The sequence below is a fragment of the Sphaeroforma arctica genome, assembly GCF_001186125.1.
Source record: "Sphaeroforma arctica JP610 unplaced genomic scaffold supercont1.44, whole genome shotgun sequence".
Taxonomy (NCBI): domain Eukaryota; class Ichthyosporea; order Ichthyophonida; genus Sphaeroforma; species Sphaeroforma arctica.
Window position 1 is genome coordinate 156,087 of NW_014040514.1, and position 23,806 is coordinate 179,892.

The 23,806-nt window shown below is 43.0% G+C and overlaps 3 protein-coding genes across 3 annotated transcripts; 1 reads left to right on the forward strand and 2 right to left on the reverse strand.

Annotated features, from left to right (window-relative positions):
- Positions 1-7,392: 7,392 nt before the first annotated feature.
- On the reverse strand, positions 7,393-7,692 carry SARC_01174 (hypothetical protein; the record flags this gene model as incomplete). The annotated part of the gene is made up of 2 exons (XM_014305135.1): positions 7,393-7,602; positions 7,639-7,692. The coding sequence occupies 2 exons, from the start codon at positions 7,690-7,692 to the stop codon at positions 7,393-7,395; spliced, it is 264 nt and encodes an 87-aa protein (XP_014160610.1).
- A 7,086-nt stretch (positions 7,693-14,778) lies between these two features.
- Positions 14,779-15,701, reverse strand: SARC_01175 (hypothetical protein; the record flags this gene model as incomplete). The annotated part of the gene is made up of 2 exons (XM_014305136.1): positions 14,779-15,292; positions 15,349-15,701. 2 exons carry the CDS (start codon positions 15,699-15,701, stop codon positions 14,779-14,781), a joined length of 867 nt encoding a protein of 288 aa, XP_014160611.1.
- Positions 15,702-19,023: 3,322 nt separating this feature from the next.
- SARC_01176 (hypothetical protein) lies at positions 19,024-19,968 on the forward strand (the record flags this gene model as incomplete). The annotated part of the gene is made up of 1 exon (XM_014305137.1): positions 19,024-19,968. One exon carries the CDS (start codon positions 19,024-19,026, stop codon positions 19,966-19,968), a length of 945 nt encoding a protein of 314 aa, XP_014160612.1.
- Between the last annotated feature and the right edge of the window lie 3,838 nt (positions 19,969-23,806).

A 23,806-nucleotide genomic window follows, 5' to 3' on the forward strand; every position in this document is an offset into this window, starting at 1 on the left:
CCGTATTTCTACACTATGAGTATTATTTCTAGCCCACGTTTGTAAAAGCCGGGCCTCCACATTTCATCCGACCAGATGTGCCAGTCTGATGAAGGCTAAGTCGGTAATTCTTGATAAGTGGCAAGTTATTGGCTAATGCAATAACTATGGACATCAAGAGTATTTTTCTTTTTCTCTTTTCTCCGAAGCGCTATTATAAAGCTATTGGCCGAACATCAATTTACGCCATTGATATCTGCAGCCGCGAGATTGCGTATTTGCAATTCTAATTTGTTCAGCCAAAAATTGCAACTGGGGAATAACATCTCGACTCACTTGGGCACTAGAAAAGCAGTACTGTACAGACCGAGCGTGAACACTTTAGCCAATCCAAACCCCAAATCCCAGAAAAATCAAATATTGAGTTTTGGAATTATGATTGGAATATTTCTGATATTAGAGTCATCAGAAATATTAGCGGTAAACCCTGTAAGCTATACGGGGACTCCGCGTGTGAGAGAAACACTTAAGTAAATCCTGAAGTCTAGTGAAAACACAAATAAAGACTCAGTTTTCCTAGCTGAAATAACCGTACTTGAAAAGAGTTCTATTGTATTCTTTTGTCTCGTACCTTTCAGCTACTCTCCATACTCTACACTCACGGAAATATTTGTTCACGCACGAATTGTATAACGCCTCGCACATATTTCGTGGCCTTGGTGAACACCCGTAGTGCCAGTAACTTGGAGGTCTCAGTAACTGCCAATAACACAAACCTCCAGGTGCCCGAGAAAAGACCCAAAAAAAAATCCGTGGTTTATTGTGCTGAGACAACGACGACGCGTTCAGGTTGCTACAAGGGGAATAAGATTCAAGAGACGGTTGCCCGTACATCTGAGACGAGCCACAAACTTTGCCTGTCATTTGGACTTGCTCCCTCTATCTTTGCCAACCTATGACATCCCAAATTAAATGCTGCAGCCGGGGCTGAGCAGCATGTACACACGCAAAATGCAAATACTGGAGTGCTTTGACTACACGTATACCAATACGTTGTACACCCAACAATGCGCGAGAAGGACACGCCAGCAGAATCAGCCACGGGTCCACTGCTTGTTAAGTGGTCGTGCGTGAACGTTTTGTGCTGGGGTTCTAACACAGGGTATCGCATCTGGACATCCTCACTAAAACCAATCGATAGTGGGATCACCCTAGAAGCGTGCATCATCAGTGTAAACAAATTGTTTTTCAGGACGCGGCTCTACGAGTACTACAAAGCTAAGCAACAAGTCATTAAGTGCTCTAAATGCTTCTCGCTGCAGTGCTCCTCGCACAAAATCGGCCTTGTCCGCCTGCAACAGGGCAAATAGAAGAGTCAAGATGCGTGTAAAATTCGGGACATAGTCTGACCACCAGCCGACTGTGTGGTACAACCATTTCAACAATTCATTGGAAGTAGGTTCGCTAAGTGTCAGTAGCGTCTCTAGATGCCCCATTTCGCTTGTCGAACCTCTGTATGTAGTCTACTAGTCTACCAAGTATGACGACTGATTTCATGCACTGCGCTACACTACATGTCGACAACCGTAACTGCAGAGCAAAGTACACACAACGTGGCAGGTCCAGTGTTCATACGAGGCTTTATTGTGGGCGCATGATATTTCATCTATATACCAGACAACATCTTGTAGCCCTGCATACACGTCATTAAACATTAGTAGGTCGAAATGCGTATCTACAAAGAAGAAAATATGTATCTGGCGCTGACATAATGTACCCTTGCCCGATGTTGACTGTGGTTGCCCAACGTACAACTTTCAATGTAGACAGGTACACTCGTTCGGTGGGCATATAGTGTGGATCAGCTCGCGACTAAGTGCTTGCGCGTTTGACATTGATTCGATATTGCTAGTCATCTACTAACTACAGGGTTGACAGACCCATGGTTTCCTGTACACTAAATGTGAAGCCGAGCACCAGTCTGACTTATCTGAAGAAAGTCTCTAAATGTACATTGAAAATGTGGAAAAGTCACTTGAAATATTGATCGAATATGCGTAAATGTACATTTAGCGACAATTCCACTTTTTTGGTGTACATTTATTGACTTTATTGTGCAAAATTCGCTTAAATTTGAATTAAAGAGCCGTCGGCTTTATGCTTTTTTACGAATTAATGTGTTGAGGGCGAGGATGTTGCTTTTACTAATTGGTATTGATATATGCTACTTCATTCAAGCTTACCTCACTGCCTGGCGCGCGACACACGTGGTCTGTGATGCTCTTTTACAGAAACATACGAGTATAGTGTTTCGGAAATCCATTTTCGAATTCTGATGTCATGTTGTACACTTGTGACATAGTCGTGCGAAGACAAAGCCTCTAAATCATGCACGAGCTATGGATTTTCTGATACTGCTCGAGCATAGGCACAAAGTAAAGCCCCACATCTAAAACTGTCGTATTGGAGTACACCGCCTACTCTAAGGCTGTATGTATGTCGATTTATCTGTGATGCAACATTTCATCCATCGTACTATATAACTGAATTGTTTGTCAGCTCTAGCAGGACTTGCCATACCATCTAGAATGGTGACTGTAGCTTTTATTTTGTGCAGTGTAACAATCGATAAGTTCCAATGTGCGTTCCTATGATTCCACGGGATCAGTATAGAGATCTTTTCGGACCCCTGTGCGGGTCCCCTAAGTCGTAAGCTTTCTGCCATACGATACTTGTGTACGAGCTATGGATTTTTCTGATACTGCTCTAGCATAGGCACAAACTAAAGCTCCACATCTAAAACTCTCGTATTGGGTTACACCGCCTACTCTAAGGCTGTATGTAGGTAACCTTATCTGTAAGGCAACATTTCATCCATCGTACTATATAACTGAATCGTTTGTCAGCTCTAGCAGGACTTGGCATACTAACTAGAATGGTAACAGTGGCCTTTATATTGTACAATGTAACAATCGCTAAGTTCCAATGTGCGTTCCTATGATTCCACGGGATCAGTACAGAGATCCTTTCGGACACCTGTGCGGGTATCGTAGGTCGTAAACTTTCTGCCATACGATACATATGTGTATCAGCATCACAGAAACGAACAGCCCGGGAGGGTAATCGCGACAAATGGTAGAATACCTCAGATATAAGCAATCCTTTGATCCAGTCTCCTGATTCACAGCATTGTAATACATACAATGTTTTCCTGCAAGATCCAGTCGCCGATACAAAATGACTTCGGCTCAGATTGTTTTGTGTCACCGCTCAAAGTATATCTACTTACAGCTGTAGTTATGTGTAAAAGCTCTTAGCAGTATAATGGTACGCAGACTAATTCTGTATGAATGTACTTTAGTGTGTAAGATTTTTTACTAGGTTTGAATTATCGAATTCACTATAAAACAAGTACCACGTAAAATACCGAACTGATGTTGAACCCTGGTGTCATTAAAAAAGTTACGAAATGGTGTCGAACCCTGGTGTCAAAAAATATATACTGCACTGAAAAGTCACTAAATGTACATAAAAAAGTCACTCAATGTACTTCCAAAACTTTATTCTAAATAGGTTTGAAAAAGAAAATAAATATCACATTCAACGAATTTAATTGGGCAATTCGAAAACGTACCCGTAAATTTGTATGTACATTTTGTGACTTTCCCATGTAGGCCATGTACATTTAGAGTATTTCCTCTATTTTTTACCTTCTGCATTCGACAGGCTCGTTCGGACGTTAGTTCGATCCCCTATATAATTTTTCTATTTTGTAAAGGCACTGCAAAGAGATACGTAAGTTCACATGTAAGGAGTTCGTAGGAGTCTTAGTTTACTGACCTATACAAGGTCGGTTGCATTGAGTCACGGTAAGAAAGTGAGCCATTGCAACCGATTCGTTCACTATTTATACCCCGGAGAATGACCAGTAGCAATCCTGTTGGCCAACATAAAAGTGACGCGCTAAAAGGACAACGAAAATATTTCGGCAACGGTTGAGGTTTTCATCAGAGGTAGGCAGGGGCCACAAGGTTTTACAATCCCCATCCGATTTGGAAAGAATATCGGATTCTAGGAATCGGTGGCTTGGCTGGATAATGAAAAGGTGGCTTGGTCGGACAATGACAAAGCCAAAGGTCTCTGTATTATATTACTGTGGATAATTTTGTAAATAATGAAGGATTTCATATGACGTAGTATTATGGTTATAGCAATGTCTAGTGCGACACAGTTGTAGCCTCAAACATAGTGCGCCAGTCAAGGTGTTGATAGGCTCTATAGTTAGGATCAGAAGCCAGTGCATACACAAATTTTAAGGCAGACTTTAAAGTAGTAATACGTGAAGGAGGGAGGTGAGCCGTACGAAGGATAACATCAACATCACGGAAGGTAGTTTGATCAATGGCATGCTGATGAACAGCAGTCAAAAACGTGGAAGCTCGCAGAGCACCAATAGATTTGTAGTGGAATACAGTGGCAGCAGGCCTATTCTTAGAATCAGCAGCTAACCGAGTCTTGTCGTATTCAGGAGCATCCTTAAATGGGCTGAGATAAAATAGCCAACGTGTGTAGAATGAAATACCACATGTGCCAGGGTCATTTGGGGCAGGAGTACCGATGGATCCTCGATAAGCCTTGATTTTAGATCGATGGACTCCAAACTATTTAAGAGTAGCACGATTCTGAATGACGTGCATGACCGAAGGTTGAAGTGGTGCCGGACCGCCCTACAACATACGGTCAGAGAAGGGTGTTGGCTTCATTTTATAGAGGACGAGGCGATGAACAGCGACCATCGGGGCGTCATATCGGTGACGGGTTGCCTGAACAGCCTGTGAAGCCTTGGATTTACGATTTCGTTCCCGGACAGCCTTGTCAGCAGTAGTAGGCTGATGGAATAATGTAAAGAAATGTGCATCGGATCCAAATACTCATTGAGAATGTCTTCTATGTCACGATTGGTTGGGTGATGAAGATTAAACTTTCCAAATCTCAAGTGGGTTGGACACCATTGCGCTCAATCCACGCAGTATATGTGTCAATTATTTCTTTGACAAGGCCATTATGGTGTCTATGGTCGGCAGTGGATACAACACAATACTGAGTATCTTGTTCATTGCACCAATCAGTAAGTAGTTAACTATTTACGGGGCTGTCAGCATCTGCAATGTATTCTGCAGTGTATGCCAATTGTTCAGGTTACTGTTTCAATTTTGGATGACATCAAAAGCTGATCTCTCATTATCTCGCATCGAGGCACTGGTAACATGCCTCGTGTATGCATCAATGCAGAACTATTGATAGCGGAAGCCGCGGGAGGTCTCATTGAAATCGAGATGTCGTACAGCACCAAAGTAAGTACCTTTCGTTGGCTGAGTTAAAGGTCCCATGGCTGGACCTGGTCCATCACCTTTACGAGAACACCCAGTACAAGTATTGAGAAGACGAAGTAAAAAATCTGGGGCAACCATCCAAGCGAAGCGGTCATAAAGCAACCGGACCAACCGGAGGCGACGTGAATGACCTCGCTTGACCATAAAATGCTAGTAAAACGCGTAGTACCCTACTAAGGGCAATGGGACGACCATTGATTTTATACGAAACTTTGGACAGAGCGATAAAAGCTTAAGGGAGAGTAATTAATTCATTTCCAATAGAGTGTGCGGACGAGAGACCACAGTATGGGTAACGTGGAGCTTCGTAGTACGTTCATTTCCAGCGAGATCAGGTGAATTAATATAAAACGGCTCGCGATTAAGGGAGGTAGAATATAACCCAAAGAGGAAGGGGAAGGTGCAGATGGCTGAGCACAATCCGCCGGTAGAGGATCAAGATGTGAAGAAAAAGCTTCAAGGTCATCCATTGAAACACCTTTCAATACAGAGTCTCCGTCTGGTTCAGAAGTAGTGCTAGCCGACGAAGGAATAAGTTTATCTGAAGGTTTAATAGGATGTATACGGATCAAAGAGTCGGGAGAAGGTGCACCCGTGGAATAGAGTGGAGGAGGCTGGAACCCAACTGAAGTAGGGGTCACAGACATATATGGCTGCCCGATCAAGTACCAGGTTGCTCTGATCGGACAACGGCGTAGGCATCGAAGCAAAAGTATATGGTGAGGGCGAAGATGGTGAAAGTTGTCTCAGTAAAAGAGTCACGAAGAGCATTTCCCAAATAAACTTCTTGTTTAGGGTCCACTTCGCGTTACGATGGGTTGCATTTGGATAGAATCGTCACTGATAGTGGTGGGTTAGATATAGGGTTGCGAATTCCAATAGAAGGACCAAGAGCACCCACGGATTGCCAAAATGTAAGAAGCAATGGCAAAGGAGTAGAAGGAGTAGGGGTGGATAAAAGGCCAGCAAGTGTATAGTCTTATGGTGGTAAACCCAATGTTTCATGTCCTTTCTTAAGAAACGTATTCACAGCATTTGTGATTAGACATCAACAAGATGATGGAATAACTGAGGTAGATATGGTGAATAATTTTAGTAAGACAAGATAGCACTTGCCTTCGAGTTTGAAGCTTTTGTGAAACGTTGGAAGAATTAATTTATTATTGCAGTATATTTAGACCATCGTGGGATGACTAGGTAGTTCCCGTTGTCAAACAGGGCAGTTCAGCAGTAGAACTCATAGTGCCACCTTGTAGTGCCCAGTAGGTTCATAGACGGTGACCCTTTAGACTGGCATAGGGGTCTAATTGCGGGAACCCCTATTTTTAACCCAATAGGCAAAACCACGCCGGGTTCAACATGAGATCCTCCGGATAGGCAGTTGGATGCGTGCGAAGGAATGCGATGAACAAAGGTGGAGGTGTAGCAAGAGGTGTAGGCCAGGAGACTCGTTGGGTTGTGAACAGCATAATTGGGCCAATAGTTGCTGGAGCTCGTGACATCATATCAGCCTCAAAATTCCAGTCACCCGGTATATGTCTGATATATATGTTGTGTCTTTGAACTTCCTCGACCAGGCGAAGAACCTGATCACCCCTAGTAGATACTGGGAATTTCATGTGTGGGTAGAAGAGAGATATAACGGACTTGTGATCAGTCCATACATTTAAAGGGTGGTAACTTGGTGTGATAGGGATTTCATCTTTATCAAAACCATATGCGATGGTTTCAAGGTCAAAGATACGATATCGAGACTGGGCAGGATTGGGCTTGGTAGAACGGTAAGTAACGGGGAAGAGTCAGTCGGCACCAGTAGTCTAAAACTTTTTCCTGGGTCAAGGAGAGGTTTTGAGTCCTGGTATAGTTATAGGACACGATAACTGTAGAGCTTTCTTTAAGTGAGTACTCTCGCGCCCTGAATGGTCAGGGCGACGTGCCGATTGACGCTTGGTAGGTGTTGGTCATCTGAGTGGCGGCTCCTTAGAAGAGGAAAGGATCTGCTGAAACATAAGATTGGCTTTCAAGGCAGAATCAGCTTGGTCCGCCCGTTTGGTACTGAGGGGCTGGTAATATCCATTTGGGAAAGCTTGGAAGGGGGTTCATCTTGACGCGGTATGCGCACGAAAAGTCCTGAACCAACATCAATGGGCCACACATCTACAAAGAGATGTAGATAATGGGAGGCTTCCGGAGTCAAAAGCATGATGACACCCTTAATGGCCTCTATAACCTATCGGTAAGAAGCATATGTAGCAGCAGTGCATACGTAAGGTACCTTTTCCTTTGTCGAATCAGTGAGTGGCATAAAGATCGAAGCCATGTTTGGTACAATGTACTGTGACTATCAAATCATGGTGGCACAGAACACTTAGACCGCCGGTCGAAGGGAGTTGAGGGCCTTTAAACGGACTTGACTAACAGCAGTATATGTAGATGATGGGAGGCTTCCGGAGTCAAAAGCATGATGACACCCTTAATGGCCTCTATAACCTATCGGTAAGAAGCATATGTAGCAGCAGTGCATACGTAAGGTACCTTTTCCTTTGTCGAATCAGTGAGTGGCATAAAGATCGAAGCCATGTTTGGTACAATGTACTGTGACTATCAAATCATGGTGGCACAGAACACTTAGACCGCCGGTCGAAGGGAGTTGAGGGCCTTTAAACGGACTTGACTAACAGCAGTATATGGATGTATTGTAACACGACAACAGTATGCTTTCATACTGTCACGTAAGAGACAAAGATGAGGTTTTGACGCACGTAAGCGTACACCAGCCTTGTAACAAATACGTACCTAAGTAGGCAAAAGATTTCTGTATCGAGTACTTGCTCGTGTTCCCCAATGCGACATTGTACCGTAATCAACACGGTGGTGTAACACATCACGTAGGTGTTGGAAGGTCTCATCCTTGATAGACTGAAGTATTAATGTCATCATCTCGACACCCAAAGTCCCGGTATTAGGACCAACCATCTTCTCCTGAGGTTATCCAGGTAAGATAATCTCTAGAGAATTCAGCGTGCAGGTTATATTCATTGTAGAAATGATGTCTGTCTCCACGACGTGTAGTAAACACATCAAAATACGATACTAAAACCTACTGAGTCTCCCTGAGGCTCAGTGCGGTGTATTTATTCTTATATTTGATTGTCTACGTGGTCTACAAATAATTCACCTCGTGTGAATTAATTGTAAACTAATTCTAACTCCACACTGATAGTGGTTTAAGGGGACTTTTACTACAGACGGATATGGTCATTTCATTCTTGTTTTGTTGGTAACGGGTAGGGATGTACATGAAAGTGTACATTATTGATTTTGAAATTCTGGCAGTAGCGAATTTCCTTGGTAGAGGTAGGTATAACCCGAGGGTTGTTTTGGGCTAAGACTGCACTCGACATTCAGAGGCTATAAAAGTTTCCTTTTTCAATAATGCCTGGCTTGAAGTCTCGAGAACATATCATTTCTTCCTGTCAGCGTATAAGTTCTTGATTATTCTGTTTGTAGGTTTTACAATGAGTAGTAAAATTATCCACAAAAGGTATCTTAATTTCATACCCGTGAATACTATTGTAGTTATCTGGGTTGTCAGGACGAATACAACACATACGATAAAATGAAAATTTTAGCTTTGGATTTGTTCACGTGTCTTATTGAGGATTACACGATCAACACCAGACCAGTCGTAAATTTTTACTTTCCCTGGTGTATCGCGGCACTTGCGGTGTAATTTCACAATTGATGCATCGTCAATCACCGCAGGAATCAAACACCCACATGAGGGATAAAAGCTGTCGAAGAAGTAGTAATTTGTTGTAACTCAAGATGACTATCGATGACCTTTCGTCAGGAGATGTCGTGTTGGACATCATAGGTTCAATCAAATGCCAAGAGCCAGGGTCAACAAAGTCACAGGACGATTGAGACAAGATGCGCGACTATAAGTGGTTCACGCACTGCTTCAATAGCTATTGAAAGTGCTTTTCCTTCATGGAACCAGTATTTTTCTTGGCCCAAAAATAAACCGGGAGAGCATCATTGGAACGTAGGATCCACACATGAGATGAATCGAAATCGTTGTTGATGTTTCGAACCATCATGTAATTGAGAAGAGTCGTAAGTAGCTGAAAATCCCTATTCTCACTGTGAGAAGCAGCCTTTAGGTCAATTGTAAAGGCACCGCAAATATTAAAAAATAAAATATGACATAGTATATATGTAAGCCATTGCAACCAATTCACTCAATTACCAAGGCATACGACAAGGTGGCTCTCCCGCGCCTGTGGGTACTTCTGCGCCACCATGGAATACCCAAAAACTGGATGTAGAGTTTGAGAGTAGCTCATAAGAAACGACCAGAAGAAACAATAGACCTCTTCTCAAGTGCGAATCCTACAGCTAGGTAAAGGTCCTAGGCTGAGATATAATATTTTCTACACTAGACTCTCACACGAGTCCTGGTATCATCTACCGGTACTCCCGCTATATTTTTGATCACTCTATCATCAGAAATGTTGGATCCTAGATCCAAAACTCAGTATTTGATGATCCTGGGGTTTGGATTTAGGATTGGCTGTTCTGATAATCTGGCCCCTGGATGCTACAGCCCCCCAACTTTATGCTTCTCAGCCTGCGTAGGAATAAAAAGTGACATCTTAAAGGACTGGATTATCTAGAGGTTGGTGTTTCGTACAGGGAAAAACTTGTCCCGTAGGGGGCATTGAAAAACCTGCCACCATTCTCTATTTTAACATATTACTTGTTAAATTAATTTATACTAAATAACAGGAGTACTCTACCACGCCCATCGGAGTCAGTCTTGACCTGTGCTCTCGGTCGATCTCAACTTGGCTTAGGGAAACACATCTCAACGGTGGCTCTCAACCGAGTCTTTGGTCCTTATACCTCTGGTGTGTGGGCAGAGCATGCGTCAAGGTGAAAAAAGTGGGAGTGTCCTTTGGTGTCAGTGAAACTTGGCTAAGTTCCCGCCTCGTGCGCTGCCTGTTGCTCGCTGATCGTACATCAGTGCTGGTTGCTGTTGACTTCTTCGGCCTGGATTGCCTTCGCTTACGTCGTTTACTCTGTCGATATATCGTAAGAATATCTGGATCTGCGATGTCTGATTCATGTGTCCAGGTGCGCTCTCCATCTGTCCATTGCAGTAGGTAGTCCTGGGTTCCTCCGCCTCTTGTGGATTCTCTGTGGTCTAGTATGGAGGATAATTGAGTCTCTTCTGATGGTTGGACTTGATTGTTGGTAGTGAATTCTTCGGATTCGCTAGCCTTCTTGACTAACCCAATTAGCTCATCATTGACTGAGTTGGGATATTCGGGGGCGCTAGTTCCATCAAGGTTACAGACGAAATATCCGTTGCCCTCTTTGCTTGCTATCTTGTATGGTCCTCCATATGGTGCTGTCATTTATCCATTTCACCTAGGCAACAAACCATCACAATATTCCCTTCTTGGAAGTGTACATACTTCTCTTGAAATTTTCGATCAAATGCTGCGCGCATTTTCTTTTGATATTGTGCCACATTGGCGTCTAGTTGTGGTCGTATTGACTCTTCTAGATTCTATAGTCGTGTTTCCCATGGTGTTGTTGTACCCGGTGCATTGACTGTCGTGTCATAATTGGTGAGTTTGTTTTGTCGTCGCCCATAGTACACATTGAACCTTGGTGATTTGTGTCTGCGTGACGAACGGTGGTTGTGGCCCATTTGGACAAATGGTAGGCGTGAGCACCAGCTGCCTGGATTTTGTTCAATAGAATTTCTTAGTAAAGGAATGAGGCCTCTGTGTGAGCGCTCCTTTGCTCCCATTACCTTGGGTTGATATGGTCTGGACACTAAGTGTTGTGACGGTGCCTGCTCAATGATTTTTGAGAGTATATCATTCACGTATTTTGTGCCCTGATCTGTCTGTATGACTTGTGGAAATCAATGTTCACACATAATTGGAACTAGTGTTCGTGCAACAGTGGCTGCCGATTTGTCCATCATCGGTCTCAGTATAGCGTATGATGAATACACATCTAGCCATACCAGGACGTACGTGTTGCCCATATTCGAGTCTACCAAGGGACCGATGGTATCCACTTGTATCCTATCGCCCGGGAATGCGGCTGTTATTGATTGTAAAGGGTGGAATCCTTTCTAGTGAATTTTTTTCTAGAGACATGGTACACAGCCCTCAATATATTGGTTGACATGTTCCTTCTGTCGAGACCATGTGTGGCCATCTAGTGTGAGTTTGTTCACTGTTACTTCGGCAGTGTAGTGACCTACTGTGTAGAGCTATGAGTGTGGCTTTGTCTTCATACGTGACTGTGTCTAGCTCTGCTGTTTCGTCCGCGATGTGTATGGGTGCAATGTTCACTGCTGGGTGTGTTAGTTTTTGGTCAAAATATGGAGACATGGTGTTTTGCCACAAGCTGCTGTGCCGTTCTTTAGGAATGTGTTGTTTGTGTTCTCGACTATCATCAGATCTTGTTCAAGTAATGACAAGAATTAAGGGAACCACGTTGCGCTTGGGTAGTATGGGACGCATATTGTAATGTATGTGGCTTCCTCTATGACTTTGTCTAACACGTCTGGTATAAGTTCCCAGGGAGGATTCGCCCATGCATTTATTTCATCTGCCCACTTTTGTAGTAGCGCGTTTTGTACTTTGGTATAGAACTTTGCGGTCTGAGCATTGTGTGCAGCTGCAAATAAATCGATGGTGAATTTTTCAAACACGCGTTCTGCATCTTGAAAACCCCGTGGAGATAGTTTCCAGTCTATGGCAAACACTCGGATGGGCATGTTTGTTTCTAGGTCAGTGTATTCTTGACCATTGTGTATGTGCTCATTGGCTTCTTTCAACACATTCGATGTTTTGATGTTGAATATGTCTTCATGTAATCGTGACAATTTGTCAGCTACTTCATTATCTTTGCCTGGTACATGTATGATAGTGAAGTGGTGATGTAATGTTTTCGCTATCCATTTTGCGAGCATGGGATGCAGTGTTTGTTGTTTGTTCATCTGGCATAACGCTTTGTGATCTGTCCACAATGTTATATCACCGCTCTTGATGTATTCCGAAAAAAATTACAGACTGTATACGAGTGCTAACAACTCTTTAGTATTTGTTCCATATCTTTGTTGTGCAGGGTTGAGACCTTTTGAGAAATAGAGTATATCTCTTCTGACTCCATCTGCAATTTGGAACAGATATCCTCCTATGCCATAGTCACTTGCGTCGTTCATGATCTGAAACGGTACTCCATCTACTGGGTACGCCAAAGTTGCTGAGCATGCAATGGCATGTTTGAGTTCTTCCCATTTCTTAATGAGTTCTGGTGTCCAAGGATTGGCTATGTTCTGATTATTTTTCCTTTTATGAGATTGTGGAAGTGTTTTGTTATGTGTGTGAACTGAGGTTTGTGGTCTCGCATGTAATTTGCTAGACCGACTGCTCGATGCAATTCTTGGCAGAGGCCAGTCAATCATGCGTTTCTGTTTCTCTGGGTCTGTTTTAAGCCCTTTGGTTGTTACTTTGACGCCTAGTATGTTGACTGTCTCGACTGCAAACGCACACTTGTTGTGATTTAGCCTGAAGTTGGCAGCATTAAGTCGTTTGATGACTTCGCGTACTGTTTGTCTATGTTCTTCCTCTGTCATACTGGCAATGACCATGCCATCTGCATATACTTGTACTCCTTTAATGTCAATGAGGAGGTTGGCCATCACGCTTTGGAATTGTGCTGTTAATGAATGTAGTCCAAATGGAGCTGACTTGAACGAGTATTGTGCTCCTCTCCATGAAAATGTAAAGAAGTGTTGGCTATTCCCATGTACTTTATAGTGATGGAAGCCTCCAGTTAAGTCCAGTTTGGAAAAGAATTGTGCACCTTGTAGGTTGTGGAGTACTTCCTTTATTTTTGGTAATACGAATTTGTCTTGTTCATGTTAATAATTTACGTCTCGTAAGTCTAAACATGTGCGTACCTTCTTTAACAGACCTGTCTGTTCAAATTCTCCTATGGGTAGTAGTGGTAGATTCACTTGTGTGGATGTTGTTCTTTTATATATGTGTCCATCTTTGACCCATTTCTGACCGTTTTCATATGTTTGTGGTATGTATTTGTGTTGAACAAAGTTCTCTTTAGCATGACGAATGTTCTTGGCTTTGACCTCAATCTTGATATCTCTACCACTGATCCTGGTAGATTGCAGTGTACATCTGGTGGGACCTGACCATTTTGTTCTAGCAAGTCTGAGAGTGATTTTCTAAATCTTTCCTGTTCATGTTCAGGGTCTTCTTCATGTGGTGTGAGAAGTTATTCCCACTTGGCATCTGTTGGTATCAGTGGGTTGATTATCCCTGCTAGGTATATGCCTAAGTATGGTAGGATGTCCATACCTAATAGAATTGGTGATTTCTTGTCTGGGAGGTCAAGTACCTCAAAGCAGTTTGACGTTTTTCTACCGCCGTAATTTATATCGCATACTTCTGTGGAACCTGTGTGTTGTACTCTTGCATCGGATTGTGCGAGTTGTATGTACCCAGGTTGTGCTTTTACAGATAAATGTAGTTCAGTTACTACACTTCGGTCCATACAAGAGCGTTGTGCTCCTGAGACTACTAGTGCATTCTATGTGGTGCCATTGATTTATATGACTATGTGCAATCTTTGGTCTCGTGGATTCGGAAGTAAAGAAATGGGTGTGTAAGCAATATCATTCGCATTTACTAACAACGTTTCTTCACCAGTGTGTGTGTTCACAATGTCTACCATGTTTATCATGTTAGCATCCGACCGCCAAGCTTTTCATCGATCTTCATCCATCTCTTATACCTTATTGCCATTTGTAATGGCCAACTGGTCGATATGGACGGGTTGGTTTTGTCGCGCTGCTCGAGCTTCTGCCTTAAGGCGATTGCTTTCGCCTTTGTTGGGGCATTTGCTGAACGCATGTGGTGAAGGGTTTATACCGCAGTGTGGGCAAGGTTGTGGTCCTCGCGATGCTGGGGTGTCATTGGCCTGTCCTATGGAACGACCTCTGCCTTGCCCTCCTGGTGGACCTCCACCTCTTACCCCCTCTTGGTGATCTCCCCCTCTTGGTGATCTCCCCCTCTTGGTGATCTCCCCCTCTTGGTGATCTCCCCCTCTTGGTGATCTCCCCCTCTTGGGGATCTCCCCCCTCTGGGTGGACCTCCTGTAGGTATTTCTAGTCTTGGGCGAGTGGCTCGTGGTTCAAGAACAGTTGCGTTTCTCGCTCGCTCGTTTTCACGCTTGCGATTAGCTTGTAGTATTGTTGCTTGTCTGATCATGTCTTTAGTGAGATCATGAAACACCTTTTCTGAGATGTCAGACAAGTGTCCACTACTACCATCTGGTTTCGTCTGAGCTTTGATCAGTTGTCCGTTTCCGCTTGCAAACCGTACATGACTAGTACTTGGTAACGTGATGCTTTGAGGAATTGCCAATTGATAGCCACTCTCTCAGTAGTGCCCTTGTAGCGCTTCTCTAACTCAAACATTGTGCGCCGCAACCGTGCTGCCCGTACTTTAACATTCATACGAGTGTCATATAAGTCGTTGAGCCACTTCTCTAGTAGATAGTCTACTGGAATGCGACGCAGGTTGTCAATGATTAATATATTGTAGTCTTCCACATCAGTGAAGTCTTGCCAAAGCCTTTTGGTACTACGTATATTATTGAGTCTGACTGTCTGTCTGAGCAGCTCTTGTACTAGTGAGAGGCACTGTATTAGTGGCATGTTCGTGCTCGCGAACAGGTCTTTGGCTACAGATACAAACTCAATTGTGTCACGACAATCAGCCATGCTGACATATTTGCCTACTGGCCACTTAGGGAACTCACTCATCTTGAGTAATTTGGAAGTTCTGGTTCTGATACTTTGTCCCCTGCGTGAGATCTAATTAGAGTTAACTCGCTCATAAAACTACTAATCGCAATGCACTCATCGTGATCACTTTTGTCGCAGTTCTTCATAGCTTTATTGTGTAGCTCTGCTAACCCCTCGTCTAATACTGGTATCACTCGCTTTGGTTGTTGGTCATGAACTACTTTGCGAAGTTTGTGGAGTGCTCGTATGTCAATGGGATCGTGTGCTGTTTGTGCATACAACTTGTCTACTAGTATGTCTACTATGTAGTAGTTGCACTCATAGATGGTCTTGTCCAAGACTATGTTGTACTTACTCATCGCTGGATCCATTGGAGCTCTTGCTGGTGTGGACTCATCGTCCATGTGCATGTTGCCTTCTCTATTGGGTGGAGTGGTGGTACGAGAAGATGTCTGTGAAACTGGCATCGTGTCTGCTTCTACCGGTCTTGTTCTGGCAGTGCGACTTGTGCTCCCCCGTGCGTGTGTACGACTTGAGCTTACTTGTGTGCGTAGGCTCCTTCGTGCTGCGTGTGTTCGTTGGTATAGCGCAGACGTCATTGACTGTTCTGTGTGATCAGTGTTCAATGCGATGTTAAAACTCATCGTATTCCCGAACTTATAATGTGTGGTTCGTTGGTAATGCGTTTGTTCTGTGTCAAAATCGATTTGTTACCTTGATGGGGCTTCCTCCGTGGTGTGCGGTGGCTGTGATGTACGCAGCGTGTACCCCTGTTTGATTGAATTGACCGGAACCGTGGTACCTGGGTTTATTTTGGTTTTTTTTGGTTTGAGCTGATAAACTTTGGTTTCTGTCTCGAATTTGGGTATAAACTTGGTTGTCTGGTTTAGTCTTCTTGGTTTATGGTTTTTGTGTTTTTAAAATTTCTATGATTACGAAGATGCCAAAAATTCCTGGGCTTCTGGTTTTTTATTTCGTCCTATAGTCTTATACTGTGGTTGTACCGAACTTGGTTTTGTCTCTGTGCTTGTGCAGTATGCAATGTGTTGCATTTGGTTTGTGTACTTTCTATCACTATGTAGTCTGTTGTTGTTAGCATTGATGTCTTGTTCAAGACCGTCTGTTGTCCTTGTGTACTGTGACACTTGTGGTTATTGTATTGTGATGCCTGTGCTTCTATATAATGTTTGGCGTTGTAATTTATTCAGCTCTTGTGTTTAGGCTATGCTGTACGTTGTGTGTGTGGCTTCATACGTCGTATATGTTTCTGATGTCTATGTTCTTACGATTGTGTATCGTATTCTTGAACTTGTGTGTCTATGGACTGTTGTGTCCCTGGACCGTGGACTGTGTTCTGTGATTGTGTGTGTTGATGCCACACCAAGGTGATTTCGTACTCAATTGTTGTACTTTGTTGTCCATGGAGTGTGGATCGTGCCTCTTAACCTTGTGTACTAGAGTAGAGCTTGGGATTGTGGAGTACAATACAAGTTATTTCGTGTAGCGCTTGTGATTGTGGAGTGCAACCCAAGTTATTTCGTGTAGCGCTTGTGATTGTGGAGTGCAACCCAAGTTTATTTCGTGCTCTTTGATATTGACACATACTTTTTCTATGATTCGTTGCGTTTTGCTGGTCCATGTGACTTTATGTTTTAAAACTAATTTAGCCGTTTGAATTTTTGAATGTCTGTGTCCATGGATTGTGGAGTGTGTTCTCGTAGTCATTACTGTTGTTCACACTACGTTTTTATGTGCACTTTATTCTTGTAAGTGAGTGGCCCTCGCGTGTGTACTAGTCTTCCTAGTTCTCACTGTGGCCAGAATTAAGCGTGAAGTGTACGCTATTGATGGATGCTAATGTCCATGGATTGTGGACTGTGTTTTCAATTCTTAGCTACGAGTGTATAGCTTGTGATTGCGGAGTTCAACCGAACTTACTTGTTCTCTCTTTAGCTTGGGGATTGTTACTTTGTGACTTCCCCGTAATTAGTGGTGATTTGATGGTGTAGGTGATTTTATAGTGTGAATATGATGATTTCGCTTGAGTTTGGTGTTTCTAACCTTGTTTATGTCCGGCTACTTCTTTATCCTTGTTAGTTTCTGTGCTTGTTAGACACTGGTCCACTTTAGACGTCTGTATTCTGTGTTATGTTGTGTCTCTTGGTATGAGATCGCACGATTTCTCCTCTGAGATGTTCAGTAAGATGCTCACCAGGTATGTGTGTGTCACCAGTTTGTTTGTTTCGTGCGAGTTGTTCTTTTCTTGGCTTGACGCGTTTTGTGTGCTTAATTCGTGTCGTAGTTTTAATTGAATTATGATTTGGTATATTTCATCGTTCTACATTTATGTACATCCGTTCTTCCCCGCTAGGTGTATACGTTGTATGACAAACGTAGGTTTTTTGTGTCTGATTTGAGGTTAGCCTGTTGATAAGTGAACTATTTTTCTTGTTCACGTATTGTGATGTGATGTATATTACGTTAACTTCTTACTTCGCTTCTCTTGTCACCGTCTTGAAGTCTGATCACGTGTCTTGTCAAGTTCGAATTTGATTCTCCGTGCTCATAGTTTGTTTTATATGTAGCTTTGTGTTTCCTTGTTCTACTAGTTCTTCTAACTTTAGTTGTCAATTCTTTAGTAGGATCTTTATGATATATTTTATAATGTCTGCTTTTACTTAGTTGTGATTTCATATGTACAATCTAAGTTTAGCATGCCCCTAACCCGTACTTGAGTGTTGTTGCAGGCACCGTGAATTCCTCTTTGTAATTCTCCTGTGTTTTTGTCCTCTGACTTTGGTTCTTTGTGTCTCCCTAGCCCCTCTGTAGTTGAGTGTTAGTTAGTCTGGATACGTACAGAGCTTCTTTCTCTTGATAGTCTATAAAAATAAAGAAGATATCACTGTGACACTTTCTTGAACTTTCTACGTTCCCAACTTTGAACTTTGGTTTTATCTGTATATTAAGCAAGTTGTCACTGTGACACTTTTGTGTTTTTTTAATGTCTGAACATAAACAATAAGTTGGGTGCGCTGTTTCTAACGCTTGTTTTGCCAAGAGTACTTGCCTTAGCTCACCCTAGTCTTACTTACTTGTTTTGTGGCAGTGTGATATCTTAGGACGAGCTTGGCGTCTTGGACACTTAATCTTTTCGGTGAAGTTTCTCTTGTTCTTCCCTACTTCCTGTTGTGTTCTCCGTCCCTCCCTCTGATTGTTCTGCGGCTTCGATATCAAGTAGTCTTCAAGTTCTATCATTCTAGTTTTGTTAATATTCTTAACTATACTAGACTTACCGTGGTAAAGATATTGTTAAAAATGTAGAGTTTGAGAGTAGTCCATAAGGTACGACCAGAAGAAACAATAGATCTCTTCTCAAGTGCGAATCCTACAGCTAGGTAAAAGTCTTAGGCTGAAGGACTCGCATTGAGTCTTGTTTGGTGTTTAGTATTTTCTACACTAGACCCAATATTTGCTTAAGTGTTTCTCTCACACGCGGGAGTCCCGGTATCATCTACAGGTATTCCCGTTATATGTCTGATCACTCTATCATCAGAAATATTGGATCCTAGATCCAAAACTCAGTATTTGATGATCCTGGGTTTTGGGTTTAGGATTGGTTTCTCTGATAATATGGCCCCTGGATGCTACATGGATCAACTGCATCCGCGCACTATTTGAGAGGGTCCCTACCCGAGTGACATTCCGCGACAAAAGCTCTCGCCTATATTTCATAGAACGAATGGCATCCTACAAGGCTGAATCGTTGGCCCCCAGCTCTGTATTGTCTACATGGATTCCTTGGCTGTCACGCTACCACAGTTCCGGCCCAAGCTTCCCCAGTCTTATCTATTTATCGACGACACACGGATCCAAGCCCCCCAACCGGTTCCACTCCAGCCCTTCTTAGACGACATTGATGCATGGGGACACAAATATGGCCTCGAACAGGGTGTCATCAAACTCTGGGTACGATCTACTGACTTGCGACCCGCGGCGCCAACCCTCCGCATAAAAGGTGAGCTTATCATACCGACGCTCGCCGATGCATCTTGGAACACACGTTACCTCCCCCCTGAAGATATTACCCGGAGTTCCCACTCCCCCACGAAATATCAGGGATCAATCTCGCCAGACATGGAATCCCTGATTGCAGCATTGTCTCTTGGTATCGCCTCCTTCCGCGCTTATGGCTTCCGTGGCTTCAGCTGGCGACACCCCTGCAATCGGCTGGTGCTGTTCAAAACATTCATTTTATCCACGGCTACATATGGCCTGAACATTCTTGTCTGGGCTCCGCCTATATGGAAGGATGCGTTGGACCTCCTGTTCGAGCGCTATAACTCAGCACTCATACAAACAGCAGCCATCATCACGGGCACTAAATATTCTAGGTTTTCCAAACATAAAAAGAACTTACTCCACTTTTGTGGCCTGCTCCCCACACGACCATTCGCGGACTACCTCGGAGGTTGCCTGGGAATACAACTCGACTCAATGGCCAGCATAAACCCACTCACCCCTCTGACGCAACCCGCCTGGGCCCACAACAAACCATCATTGCGCTTCCCGTACAGTATCTATGCCTACCTGAAAACTGTATACAAAACCACGGGCGGGCACACACCCGACCATGTAGCCATCCGCCGACGCTGTGACGACATTAGGAAAAACTCAACGAAACGATGGTCCAACAAGGAGATCGCGGCAGTTACCCGGCGCCAATACTACTACTAACTGGTCATGGGCAAATTGCCAACCTCAAATCGGGACAAAGCCAGACACGACTGCTTCAATCGCTGCTTCGAGCCTACACCAATCCGGCTATGTGCTGTCGATAGTTGTAACAAATACGTACATGTTGTATTCACATTGATCGACTACCGCACCGACGGCTGTCTCTGCCCTGTCTGCCCCGGTGGCCCCAAATTCACCACCAGCCGCTTAACCTGCGCCCAGGAACTGATCCGACACACCCTGGTAGGTCCAAAACTGCTTCCCATTGGCCCCGACCTCTTCCAGCAATCACAGGGGCGCCAGGATTTCTACGGTATCTGGACCCTTTACAAACACCTGGTATCCTTTCTAGCATGCAAAACAGCCTCCGTACCCACACTTGTCTCTGACACATCAACAAATGTTCCCCATACCCCGGCTAATCACGCTGTTGAAGTACTACTTCCAAATTTCGGTCTAAACCAAGTCATCGCGTCTGTTGATTCCGCCTATGATACTTCCGATCCAGGTCAACCAGCACATACCGAGTGCATCCGTGGTCTGGTGCGGTATCGGTTCACTCCCAAACTCGCTCCTCAACCGAATTATGATGGATAACCTGGTCCTACTCGACATTTCGTACTCTGCACTAACCCTTTCCACGGCACTACACGGTGCAGACCCGGTTCGTACCACAACACAAGGTGGGCACTCTACTTAGTAGGTCAGCAAGCGAATACGTGGCACACTCGATGATGTCAGTTTTTTGTCAGCACCAGCCTGAATTGACCCAACGCATATCCTCCGTCGTCGACTCACTTGGCCCAAACTTCAAACGTGAATTTACTAACCACTTCTTCTCATCGATCTTTCCCGAACCTCTACAATGACTGTGAGGGCATACCATATGTACAAACATTGTAACTTATCTCTTTTGAAATAAATATTATTATCTCTATTTACACTCCAGAAGTCGACCATTAGCAATCCTGTTGGCCAACACAAAAGTGGCGCGCCAAAAGGTCAACGAAAGATTTTCGGAAACGGTTGTTGAGGTTTCTCAATCAGAGGTAGGCGGTTTTAATATCTATTTTTCTGCTCGACTATTGGTTTTTAAATACGATTAACATCATATACTACACTCCTGCCCCAAGCATCTGTATAGTAATCATTTTCAAGTTTTGAATCCTATCGATTGTAATGAGCTCATTAGACCATTGTATAGTAGTCATGTTGTACGTTTGGACTGCCGGGCTGCTTCTTGCAAAATGTGCTGGTCAAAAACATAGTCACGGGGCAAGAGTCACAGAATAGTCAATTTTGTGCTCAATGAACACCATTAGATGCTACATAGGCTGCTAATTAGCAGAACGTGTATATCATCATCACGTCCTTACAAGTGATATCACCAACTACCCCTTTGACAATACTAATACTAGTGTGGTGGAAACAATGACGAATCCACAACAGGTCAGCTCGGCCCATTTGACTAAATTTATCTACTCAATAGACTTCCAAGTAGCGCAGGGTCGCGAGCGAGAAAAGTGTGGTACACACAGTATCACAAAGTAAGTCGGCAACAACATGGGCCAAAGGAAGATATAGATCAAAACCGAGTAGGGATAAACGTACACAAGCAAACACATATATAGATTCTATACAGCCGTGTGGACAAAGTACCCTAGACGGAGATTTAGGATCGTGCTAGAGGACCGGACCTATACGAAAATTTTAGGACTGGACCAGAGAACCAGACTTAAGTGAATTATTACAGGACCGCCTCAAAGGATGAATCTTCGGACGTCATCATAATTTAGTAACTAAGAGACCAGAACCATAGATATAAGTATTTTCACAATCACCCGTTGTTAGAGATAATTTTGCCCCATATAGGAACGTGATAAATAAATACAGCAGGCGCGCTATCCAAAATGGCACTTCCGACCGAGTTCACTTATTTCAGACTTAACACTTTTTACTAAGCGTACTCGGTTTGTACTACAGACATATCCCGATGCATTAGTTGCAGTCGAATCGTGCGGTTATCGTGGTCCGTGCAAGTATCTCATCCATCCATAACTACGACCAATTCTCACATATTTAAATTTATTGCGTATCTTAGCAAAATGTGCTCTCTAGATAGCACTAACATCCAACCCGTCCGTCTCACTACATTCAACTCTAGGTTTCAACAATCACGTATTCAGATACTTCTGCTGGGAATGTATAGACATCACTAGGGTGGTATTTAGGTCTCCCTTTTTTATTGTGTAAAAAGTAGACCCCTTTGCGGTGATAGATTATGATCTAGCTGCCACGCAACAAGGCGGAAGTGACAACAATGGCAAAACTGGTGGTTCAGGTGGAACATATAGCAATGATAGTGGTGGAAACAATGAAATAATGGCTCCAATGGTCAAGACAGCGATAATGATTCATCGGATGATGACGATGAGAATGTAGGAGGGGGGCAACAATCTAACCAACGAACAGAAAACCCATGTCAGCAGGCACGTCGGCAGCCTCCATAAAGTTCGAACAACCCAGGTGGCGGTTCAATAAAGTTCGAACAACCCAAGTGGCGGTTCATCGCACGAACAAACCCTCCATTAAAGGTATCAATCTCAAAATCAAGGACCACCTGCTGATTTATAGTATAGGCAAGCAGAACTTCGGCAGGTCAAGCGACTTATTGTAGAATTGGAAGATCACACCGAAGAAGTACACAAAAGAATAAGACTGGTGCAAGAGAAAAAAATCAATACCATATATTGAGCTGTGTTAACCGGCTACATACGCATTGGCTATAAAATGAGAGCTATAATAGTGGCTACAGAAAAGAAACTCTTAACACCGTAACAATAATATTTCAAAAAACAAAAAGCAATGGGAAACCCCAAGAGACCTATTTATTTAAATTCATACACATATTTACAAGCAGTCAAAAGTCAAACCCGAAAGCATATTTTAAAAAAACAAAAAAACAAAAACAAAAACAAAAACAAAAACAAAAACAAAAACAAAATTCATAGCCCTCTAAATTGAACAAGTCAAACATCCTAGCCAATTCTATTTTTGGGGTACATTTTTTAGAGACTTGACAAACAACCTGGAAAACCAAATAATGTACCCTTTATTAAAATGATCTTCATTTAATGCCAGAATTTGTATACATAATAGATAGCAACACTTAAATAAACGCTTCTTTGAAGCTTGCATTAGCATAAACATGGATACACTCACGTTGGGTGATATTGACACTTCATGCAAGCGATACAACACACTCGGTATTTTGCCATATGAATGGGGATATTGTAGTAAATGCGAACAGGTGTGGCACATATATTGTTTAACTAGTGTAGGCGACGAACATTTGGATGGCGTAGATACAGACGTAAAAGGGGTTGTTGTTTCGGTAGAAATCCAAACTCTAACTGTCGTAGATGCAAGTGTCGCGATTCGGCCAAACGTACGTTACAGTTATAAGAATAGGTTGGGACGGCAGAAAAAGACGATTACGTTTATTACTAGGAACGTTACATCACTGATCATCACTTGGGAGCATCGCATGCGTCGGTGAGTGATTTTTCAAAATGTTATATTTATGTTTATGACGGGAAGTAGAACGATGAACTAAATGAATAATTAAGATATATTAGCAATTTCCTACACAAACACACTCATTTAAATTTATATAACACATAAATGTACACATATTTATTCAACATTCATACAGATCATCACTTGGAAGCATCGCATGCGTCGGTGAATGATTTTTCAAAATGTTATATTTATGTTTATGACGGGAAGTTGAACGATAAACTAAATGAATAATTAGGATATATTAGCAATGTCCTAC